Source organism: Triticum dicoccoides, chromosome 6B (assembly GCF_002162155.2).
Source record: "Triticum dicoccoides isolate Atlit2015 ecotype Zavitan chromosome 6B, WEW_v2.0, whole genome shotgun sequence".
Classification (NCBI taxonomy): Eukaryota; Viridiplantae; Streptophyta; class Magnoliopsida; order Poales; family Poaceae; genus Triticum; species Triticum dicoccoides.
Window position 1 is genome coordinate 718,671,064 of NC_041391.1, and position 11,603 is coordinate 718,682,666.

The following is an 11,603-nucleotide window of genomic DNA, read 5'->3' on the forward strand; positions in this document are numbered from 1 at the left end:
CCTACCAGCATGTCATACTTTGGTTCGGCGGTATTGTTGGACGAGACGACCCGGACCAACCTTACGCGTACGCTTACGCGAGACCGGTTCCCTCGACGTGCTTTGCACATAGATGGCTTGCGGGCGACTGTCTCTCCAACTTTAGTTGAACCAAGTATGGCTACGCCCGGTCCTTGCGAAGGTTAAAACGGAGTCTATTTGACAAACTATCGTTGTGGTTTTGATGCGTAGGTGAGATTGGTTCTTACTTAAGCCCGTAGCAGCCACGTAAAACATGCAACAACAAAGTAGAGGACGTCTAACTTGTTTTTGCAGGGCATGTTGTGATGTGATATGGTCAAAGCATGATGCTGAATTTTATTGTATGAGATGATCATGTTTTGTAACCGAGTTATCGGCAACTGGCAGGAGCCATATGGTTGTCGCTTTATTGTATGCAATGCAATCGCGATGTAATGCTTTACTTTATTACTACGGTAGTGATAGTCGCGGAAGCATAAGATTGGCGAGACGACAACGATGCTACGATGGAGATCAAGGTGTCGCGCCGGTGACGATGGTGATCATGACGGTGCTTCGGAGATGGAGATCACAAGCACAAGATGATGATGGCCATATCATATCACTTATATTGATTGCATGTGATGTTTATCCTTTTATGCATCTTATCTTGCTTTGATTGACGGTAGCATTATAAGATGATCTCTCACTAAATTATCAAGAAGTGTTCTCCCTGAGTATGCACCGTTGCCAAAGTTCGTCGTGCCCAGACACCACGTGATGATCGGGTGTGATAAGCTCTACGTCCATCTACAACGGGTGCAAGCCAGTATTTGCACACGCAGAATACTCAGGTTAAACTTGACGAGCCTAGCATATGCAGATATGGCCTCGGAACACGGAGACCGAAAGGTCGAGCGTGAATCATATAGTAGATATGATCAACATAACGATGTTCACCATTGAAAACTACTCCATCTCACGTGATGATCGGTTATGGTTTAGTTGATTTGGATCACGTGATCACTTAGAGGATTAGAGGGATGTCTATCTAAGTGGGAGTTCTTAAGTAATATGATTAAATTGAACTTAAATTTATCATGAACTTAGTCCTGGTAGTATTTTGCAAATCATGTTGTAGATCAATAGCTCGCGTTGTTGCTTCCCTGTGTTTATTTTGATATGTTCCTAGAGAAAATTGTGTTGAAAAATGTTAGTAGCAATGTTGCGGATTTGATCCGTGATCTGAGGTTAAATCCTCATTGCTGCACAGAAGAATTATGTCCTTAATGCACCGCTAGGTGACAGACCTATTGCAGGAGCAGATGCAGAAGTTATGAACGTCTGGCTAGCTCAATATGATGACTACTTGATAGTTTAGTGCATCATGCTTAACGGCTTAGAATCGGGACTTCAAAGACGTTTTGAACGTCATGGACCATATGAGATGTTCCAGGAATTGAAGTTAATATTTCAAGCAAATACCCGAGTTGAGAGATATGAAGTCTCCAACAAGTTCTATAGCTAAAAGATGGAGGAGAATCGCTCAACTAGTGAGCATGTGCTCAGATTGTCTGGGTACTTCAATCGCTTGAATCAAGTGGGAGTTAATCTTCCAGATAAGATAGTGATTGACAGAATTCTCTAGTCACCATCACCAAGTTAGTAGAACTTCGTGATGAACTATAGTATGCAAGGGATGATGAAAATGATTCCCGAGCTCTTCGTGATGTTGAAATCAACGAAGGTAGAAATCAAGAAAGAGCATCAAGTGTTGATGGTTGACAAGATCACTAGTTTCAAGAAAAGGGCAAAGGGAAAGAAAGGGGAACTTCAAGTAGATTGACAAGCAAGTTGTCACTCCCACGAAGAAACCCAAAGCTGAACCAAAAGCCTGAAACTGAGTGCTTACACTGCAAAGGAAATGGTCACTGGAAGCGGAACCACCCTAAATATTTGGTGGATAAGAAGGATGGCAAAGTGAAAAAAGGGTATATTTGATATACAGGTGTTTGATGTGTGCTTTACTAGTGTTTATAGCAACCCCTCGGTATTTGGTACTGGTTCAGTTGCTAAGAGTAGTAACTCGAAACGGGAGTTGCAGAATAAACAGAAACTAGTTAAGGGTGAAGTGATGATGTGTGTTGAAAGTAGTTTCAAGATTGATATGATCATCATCGCACACTCCCTATTCTTTCGGGATTAGTGTTGAACCTAAATAAATGTTATTTGGTGTTTGCGTTGAGCATGAATATGATTTGATCATGTTTATTGCAATACGGTTATTCATTTAGTAAGAGAATAAACTGTTGTTCTATTTACATGAATAAAACCTTATATGGTTACACACCCAATGAAAATGGTTCATTGGATCTCGATCGTAGTGATACACATATTTATAATATTGATGCCAAAAGATGCAAAGTTAATAATGATAGTGCAACTTATTTGTGGCACTGCCGTTTGGGTCATATCGGTGTAAAGCGTATGAAGAAACTCCATAAAGATGGATTTTCGGAATCACTTGGTTATGAATCATTTGATGCTTGCGAACCGTGCCTTTTGGGCAAGATGACTAAAACTCCGTTCTTCGGAACAATGGAACGAGTTACTGACTTGTTGGAAATAATACATACCGATGTATGCGATCCAATGAGTGCTGTTGCTCGTGGCAAGCATCGTTGTTTTCTGACCTTCACAAGATGATTTGAGCAGATATGGGTATATCTACTTGATGAAACATAAGTCTGAAATAGTTGAAAGGTTCAAAGAATTTCAGAGTGAAGTGGAAAAATCATCGTAACAAGAAAATAAAGTTTCTGCGATCTGACCGCGGAGACAAATATTTGAGTTACGAGTTTGGTCTTCAATTAAAACAATGTGGAATAGTTTCACAGCTCACGCCACCTGGAACACCACATCGTTATGGTGTGTCCGAACGTCGTAACCGCACTTTATTTGATATGGTGCGATCTATGATATCTCTTTACCACTATCGTTTTGGGGTTATGCATTAGAGACAGCTGCATTCACGTTTTAAAATAGGGCACCATCTAAATCCGTTGAGACGACACTGTATGAACTATGGTTTAGCAGTAAACCTAACCTGTTGTTTCTTAAAGTTTGGGGCTGCGATGCTTATGTGAAAAAGGTTTCATCCTGATAAGCTCGAACCCAAATCGGAGAAGTGCGTCTTCATACCCAAAGGAAATTGTTGGGTACACCTTCTATCACAGATCCAAAGGCAAGACATTCGTTGCTAAAATGGATCCTTTCCAGAGAAGGAGTTTCTCTCGAAAGAAGTGAGTGGGAGGAGAGTAGAACTTGATGAGGTAATTATACCTTCTCCCTTATTGGAAAGTAGTTCATCACAGAAATCAGTTCCAGTGATTCCTACACCAATAAGTGAGGAAGTTAATGATGATGATCATCAAACTTCAGATCAAGTTACTACCAAACCTCGTAGGTCTTCCAGAGTAAGATCCGCACCAGAGTGGTACGGTAATCATGTTCTGGAAGTCATGTTACTAGACCATGATGAACCTACGAACTATGAGGAAGCAATGATGAGCCCAGATTCCACGAAATGGCTTGAGGCCATGAAATCTGAGATATGATCCATGTATGAGAACAAAGTGTAGACTTTGATTGACTTGCCCGATGATCGGTGAGTCATTAAGAATAAATAGATCTTCAAGAGGAAGACGGACGTTGATAGTAGTGTTACTATCTACAAAGCTAGACTTGTCGAAAAAGGTTTTTGACAAAGTTCAAGGTGTTGAATACGATGAGATTTTCTTACTCGTATCGATGCTTAAAAGTCTGTCCGAATCATGTTAGCAATTGCCACATTTTATGATTATGAAATTTGGCAGATGGATGTCAAAACTGCATTCCTGAATGGATTTCTGGAAGAAGAGTTGTATATGATGCAACCGGAAGGTTTTGTCGATCCAAAGGGAGCTAACAAAGTGTGCAAGCTCCAGCGATCCATTTATGGACTGGTGCAAGAATCTCGGAGTTGGAATATACGCTTTGATAAGTTGATCAAAGCATATAGTTATTGTACAGACTTACAGTGAAGCCTGTATTTACAAGAAAGTGAGTGGGAGCACTACAACATTTCTGATAAGTATATGTGAATGACATATTATTGATCGGAAATAATGTAGAATTATTCTGCAAAGCATGAAAGGATACTTGAATAAAAGTTTTTCAAAGAAAGACCTTGGTGAAGCTGCTTACACATTGAGCATCAAGATCTATATAGATAGATGAAGACGCTTGATAAGATTTTTTCAATGAATACATACCTTGATAAATTTTTGAAATAGTTCAAAATGGAACAGTCAAAGAAGGAGTTCTTGCCTGTGTTGCAAGGTGTTAAGTTGAGTAAGACTCAAAGCCCGACCACGGCAGAAAATAGAAAGAGAATGAAAGTCATTCCCTATGCCTCAGTCATAGGTTCTATAAAGTATGCCATGCTGTATACCAGATCTATTGTATGCCATACCACTGAGTTTGGCAAGGGAGTACAATAGTGATCTAGGAGTAGATCACTGGAGAGCGGTCAAAATTGTCCTTAGTGGAATAAGGATATGTTTCTCGATTATGGAAAAAGGTTCGTCGTAAAAGGTTACGCCGATGCAAGTTTGACACTAATCTAGATACATATTGAAAGTGGGAGCAATTAGCTAGAGTAGCTCCGTGCAGAGCATTGTAGACATAGAATTCGCAAAATACTTACGGATCTGTATATGACATACCCGTTGACTAAGATTCTCTCACAAGCAAAACATGATCACACCTTAGTACTCCTTGGGTGTTAATCACATAGCGATGTGAACTAGATTACTGAATCTAGTAAACCCTTTGGGTGTTGGTCACATAGCGATGTGAACTATGGGTGTTAATCACATGGTGATGTGAACTATTGCTGTTAAATCACATGGCGATGTGAACTAGATTATTGACTCTAGTGCAAGTGGGAGACTGAAGGAAATATGCCCTAGAGGCAATAATAAAGTTATTATTTATTTCCTTATATCATGATAAATGTTTATTATTCATGCTAGAATTGTATTAATCGGAAACATAATACATGTGTGAATACATAGACAAACAGAGTGTCACTAGTATGCCTCTACTTGACTAGCTCGTTAATCAAAGATGGTTATGTTTCCTGACCATGAACAATGAGTTGTTATTTGATTAACGAGGTCACATCATTAGTTGAATGATCTGATTGACATGACCCATTCCATTAGCTTAGCACCTGATCGTTTAGTATGTTGCTATTGCTTTCTTCATGACTTATACATGTTCCTATGACTATGAGATTATGCAACTCCCGTTTGCCGGAGGAACACTTTGGGTGCTACCAAACGTCACAACGTAACTGGGTGATTATAAAGGAACATTACAGGTGTCTCCAAAGGTAGATGTTGGGTTGGCGTATTTCGAGATTAGGATTTGTCACTCCGATTGTCGGAGAGGTATCTCTGGGCCCTCTCGGTAATACACATCACATAAGCCTTGCAAGCATTACAACTAATATGTTAGTTGTGAGATGATGTATTACGGAACGAGTAAAGAGACTTGCCAGTAACGAGATTGAACTAGGTATTGGATACCGACGATCGAATCTCGGGCAAGTAACATACCGATGACAAAGGGAACAACATATGTTGTTATGCGGTCTGACCGATAAAGATCTTCGTAGAATATGTAGGAGCCAATATGGGCATCCAGGTCCCGCTATTGGTTATTGACCAGAGACGTGTCTCGGTCATGTCTACATTGTTCTCGAACCCGTAGGGTCCGCACGCTTAAGGTTACGATGACAGTTATATTATGAGTTTATGCATTTTGATGTACCGAAGGTTGTTCGGAGTCCCGGATGTGATCACGGACATGACGAGGAGTCTCGAAATGGTCGAGACATAAAGATTGATATATTGGAAGTCTATGTTTGGACATCGGAAGTGTTCCGGGTGAAATCGGGATTTTACCGGGTTACCGGGAGGTTACCGGAACCCCCCGGGAGCCATATGGGCCATCATGGGCCTTAGTGGAAAGGAGAAAGGGGCAGCCCAAGGGGGCTGCGTGCCTCCCCCCTTCCCCTAGTCCTATTAGGACTAGGAGAGGTGGCCGGCCACCCCTCTCCCTCTTTCCCCCTTGGGAATCCTAGTTGGAATAGGATTGGAGGGGAGTCCTACTCCCGGTAGGAGTAGGACTCCTCCTGCGCCACCTCCTCCTGGCCGGCGCCTCCTCCCCCCTTGGCTCCTTTATATACGGAGGCAGGGGCACCTCTAAACACACAAGTTGACACAAGTTGATCCTCGTGATCGATTCCTTAGCCGTGTGCGGTGCCCCCTGCCACCATATTCCTCGATAATACTGTAGCGGAGTTTAGGCGAAGCCCTGCTGCTGTAGTTCATCAAGATCGTCACCACGCCGTTGTGCTGACGGAACTCTTCCCCGACACTTTGCTGGATCGGAGTCCGGGGATCGTCATCGAGCTGAACGTGTGCTCGAACTCGGAGGTGCCGTAGTTTCGGTGCTTGATCGGTTGGATCGTGAAGACGTACGACTACTTCCTCTACGTCGTGTCATCGCTTCCGCAGTCGGTCTGCGTTGGGTACGTAGACAACACTCTCCTCTCGTTGCTATGCATCACATGATCCTGTGTGCGCGTAGGAAATTTTTTGAAATTACTACGAAACCCAACAGGCCTGTCACCACATCTGCTGAGCCGGCCTCGCCGTTCTCTCGGCCCACCATCACACCGACCTCGTCACCCACTCGGTCTGGTGCGGCTGGGCCGTGCTCTCCTGGGCCGTGCTCGCCTGGTCTGAGCTCACCTGCCCCTGGAGTCCAGTCGCCGTTGCTCCTTGAGGCACCTCCATCGGTGGTCGAGGCCTCTCCATCATCGTCATCGCCTGCTTCGCCGTCTGTACACTCTGAGGCGTCGCCATCACCGCCACCTGTGCCTCCTGTGGCTCCTCAATGACCACATACACGGAGTCGCAGTGGAGTATTTCAGCCCAAACAGCGTACTGATGGTACGGTTGCCTGGTTGGCTGCATGCCTGGCTGCCATCCGTGCGGATCCTACCTCTGAGCCTCGTACGTATCAAGCTGCTCTCAGCATACCTCATTGGCGAGAGGCTATGGAACAGGAGTATCATGCTCTTCTTCGTAACAAGACATGGATCCTTGTTCCTCCACCACCCCGAGTTAATGTCATCGATTCCAAATGGGTTTTCAAAGTGAAGAAGCATTCTGATGGTTCTATTGAGCGCTACAAGGCGTGGCTGGTTGCTCGAGGATTTCGGCAGCGTTATGGTCTTGATTATGATGACACCTTCAGCCCAGTTGTTAAACCGACTACCATCAGGCTTCTTCTCTCTCTTGCAGTTACTCGGGGATGGTTTCTTCGTCAGCTTGATATGCAGAATGCTTTTCTGCATGGTGTCCTGGAGGAGGAGGTCTATATGCGGCAGCCACCAGGGTTCTCTGATCCTGATCGTCCTGATTATCTGTGTCGTCTTACGAAAGCACTCTATGGTCTGAAGCAGGCTCCCCGTGCTTGGCATGCTCGTCTTGCGACAGCTCTCCGTGCTCATGGTTTTGCATCCTCGGCTGCTGACTCTTCGTTATTTCTTCTCCAACGGCCCGAAGTTATCATGTATCTGCTGGTCTATGTGGATGATATTATACTTGTCAGTTCTTCTCAGTCGGCTGCTTCTGCTCTTGTTCGGTCCCTTGGTGCTGATTTTGCAGTCAAAGATCTTGGGAAGCTTCACTACTTTTTTGGTGTGGAAGTCGCTTCTCTCTCTGATGGTCTTGTTATGACACAAAAGAAGTACTGTTTGGACTTGCTGCAGCGAGCTGGAATGCTTAAGTGCAAACCAACTACTACACCTATGTCTGCTACTGACAGGATTACTGCTATAGATGGTGAGCTCCTTCCCTCTGCTGATGCGACACAGTACAGAAGTATTGTTGGTGGGTTGCAGTACTTGACGATCACCCGTCCAGATATTTCATTTGCTGTCAACAGAGTATGTCAGTATCTCCATGCACCACGTGATGCTCATTGGTCTGCAGTTAAGCGCATCTTGCGTTACATTCGTTTCACATTATCCTATGGATTACACATTCGGCCGAATCCCTCTGGGATCATTTCAGCATATTCTGATGCGGATTGGGCTGGCAGTCCGGATGACAGGCGATCCACGGGGGGCTATGCTGTGTTCTTTGGCTCTACTTTGATCGCCTGGAGTGCTCGGAAACAAGCTACTGTTTCACGTAGCAGTACTGAAGCTGAGTATAAGGCTGTGGCTAATGCAACTGCAGAGATTATCTGGGTGCAGTCTTTACTTCAGGAGTTGGGTATATCTCAATCACAGTCTCCTATTCTTTGGTGTGATAACATCGGTGCTACATACCTATCTGCTAATCCAGTATTTCATGCCCGAACGAAACACATCGAAGTGGACTATCATTTTGTACGGGAACGGGTATCTCAGAAGCAACTACAGATCAAGTTCATCTCCTCCAAAGATCAACTTGCAGACATCTTCACCAAGCCGTTACCTCTTCCACAGTTTGAGCATTGTCGGCGCAATCTTATCCTTCTAGATTCTTTAGGAAGTGGCTAAGATTGAGGGAGGGTGTTAGACTGTATAGCTCCTGTATATGTGTACGTATATGAATACGTACGATGTAACGTTGTACCCCCTTGTTATATATATATGAGATAGGCCACCTCTAGAGGGTTGAGGCAGTTCCCTAAACCTATTGTTTTACAACCATGCAGAGATGGAGCTGCAAGCACCGCTGCTGCCGACTTTGAGGCGTGCGCTTCTCGCCACCATCCATGGATACTATCTGGAGGCTCTTGCCTGGCTGCCCAAGGACAAACTGCGGGGCTCGCACCAGTACCTTTACAGCTTGCTCCACGCCGGCCACTGCTACGGACCGCTTGACCCCGTCTCCAACATCATCGTCAACACCCTCTGGCATGCCCAAGCCTACCCACTAACGCTAGAGAAAAAGATTGAGATCGAGGCCATCAGCACCAGAGCCCTGCTGCGGATCGCGCTCCGATCGCTCTATGGCCTCATCTCCTTCCTTTGCACCCGCCACCCCGCCCTCACGCCGGGCGAAGCCATGCAACGACTGCAGCTGGCCAGGGCCTATCTCCAAAATGCCGATGATCGCGATCACGATGGTGGTGTCGAAGAAGCCTACGCGGCTGCTGCCAATGCCGCACGCCACCCGAAACCTCTTGAACAGGCCCACTTCCTCGGACCATCTAATTCCATGCTCAAAGGCTTCTCGGATCTCCTCGAGCACAATAAACCTTCCAACGTCCGCCCATTGTTTCCGGGCTACTTTCAAGCTCTTGCCAACTGCAAACCTCCACAAGAAATAAAAAACACCAACGTGCTAGGCCCGTGGGCTTACAATGATGCAATGAGAATGATAGGCAACTTCTGGAACCAGCACAACAGCGCCGTGGGAATGGCGAAATCTGCAATAGAGATGTACAACATGAAAAGCCAGGTAGTAATTTGCTTGCTCTTTTACACCCATCGACTTGCTGGATGTACATCATCAGAACAATCTGCAACAACTTGATTGCTTGCAGGTACAGCCCAGCTACGAGGTCCATGTTGTCTGCGGTGTCAACGAGTCCGTGGGTGGCCATGCGAACCCAACGAAGCCCTTCGATGGCACGTGCTGTTGCTCCCACATCAACTTCCTCGCCACCCGGACTGCAGCAGCAGGCACATCTCCCGAGCTCTTCTTTGCCGAGTGTAGCAACATCGGCTCTAAGGAGGTGCTGTTGTGCTGCCCTGTGGCTATGCCACTTCCAGGCACTGGTATGATGCTATCTATGTATCGTCTAACTTTGCACTCTGTCATCAATTAGTCTCAGTCGATGCTATATCTGTGAGATCTTACATTGAGAACCGTGCAAAAATTTTCTTTTCAGTTTTTTCTCTCGCTTGATGTTATGTCACTTGATTGGGACTTGGTTAAATCTCACCCGTATAATAAAGTCTGTGTCTGTGTGTATGCATGGCAGAGCAAGTACGTTGCCTTTACTGTGAGTCCAGAGGGAGGACCATCGTGCACCCGACGAAGGAGAGTTTCCTGGGGCGTGACAAAGAGTTTGAGAAGATGCTCTGCGGTGAAAGACAGCGCGCCAACAATGAAATGATCTCTGACAGCTACTATATAACCTTGGGTTTGGATAATCTGGAGGAGGACCGAATCTACGGCGATTACAGCTGCGACAGTGGACTCCAAGAGGACGTGCCATTGCCTGAGATAAATTAAGCACATGAAAACCACCATGTATTAGTACTCATTAGTAGCAACCTCTGTCGTCATATGTCATTCCATCTAGAACCTTTATACTACTCTAATTAGTCAACTGTCGGATCGATGCTGAACATTTGATCGATGCTTAAGCTGCCTGCCTGAAGTTTTGGTTCATTCTAGCCAACATATTTCAGGTGGTGTGCGTATTGTTTCTTCCAGTTTGGGACCAAGTTGAGGCAAATCTGTTTTAATTTTTGTCGCTCTGAGTAGTAGCAGTACCTTGATTCGGTTAAGTGGAGTTACATCCTGGATATCCTCCAACTCATGGGGTTCCCCGCCAGGTTTCGTGCTTGGATTGCTGCCCTTTTAACGACATCGTCATCTCGCATCCTTCTCAATGGGCTACACGGCCCACCGATCAAGCACGGCTGCGGGTTTCGACAGGGGGACCCCATATCCCCCCTCCTCTTTGTCATTGCGGTTGACCCACTGCATAAAATCCTTAACTTGGCAACGTGGAAAGGCCTTTCTTCATTAGATTCGTGGGCGAGGGGCTATGGTGAGAACCTCTCTCTATGTAGATGATGCGGCGGTCTTTGTGGCCCCTATCAAGCAGGACATTGATAACCTTGCCTCGATCTTGAGAGGCTTTGGTGAGGTTACGAGCTTCTGTTCCAACTTCCACAAAAGCTCGGTGGTGCCAATTCGGTGCAACAACCTCAACCTTGGGCACATACTTGGGAGTATGCCGACAACTCGGACAACCTTCCCGGTGAAATACTTAGGCCTACCACTCTCTGTGTGGCAACTCAAGAAGGTGGATTTCCAATATCTTGAAGACAAGGTGGTTGGAAAATTGGTTACTTGGGAGGGCCAAAACATCACAACCATTGACCGCACGATGCTAGTCAAGTCAGTATTATGCTCCCAAGCGATGTTCTCCATTATGCCTCTCATTGTACCACCTAGCACTCTTCATAACCTAACCAAGATTCAAAGAGCTTTTCTTTGGTCTGGCGCGGACAAGACGGTGGGAGCGAAATGCATGGTCAATTGGGATATGGTTTGTAGGCCGAAGGAGTATGGTGGACTTGGGGTGCTTAATACCGACAAGTTTGCACGTGCTCTCCGGCTAAGATGGCCTTGGTATGAGTGGAAGGAGCCCCACAGATTATGGGTTGGATTTGGCAATCCTTGCATGGAGGATGATATCAACTTCTTTTACGCTTCGACCACCATCACCATGGGGGACGGCGCCAAAACGCC

At 45.5% G+C, this 11,603-nt stretch overlaps 1 protein-coding gene across 1 annotated transcript; it reads left to right on the forward strand.

Moving 5' to 3' along the window:
* The first annotated feature begins 8,825 nt into the window (after positions 1–8,825).
* On the forward strand, positions 8,826–10,352 carry LOC119321668. The gene is made up of 3 exons (XM_037595250.1): positions 8,826–9,575; positions 9,664–9,892; positions 10,099–10,352. The coding sequence occupies exons 1-3, from the start codon at positions 8,826–8,828 to the stop codon at positions 10,350–10,352; spliced, it is 1,233 nt and encodes a 410-aa protein (XP_037451147.1).
* Positions 10,353–11,603: the final 1,251 nt, after the last annotated feature.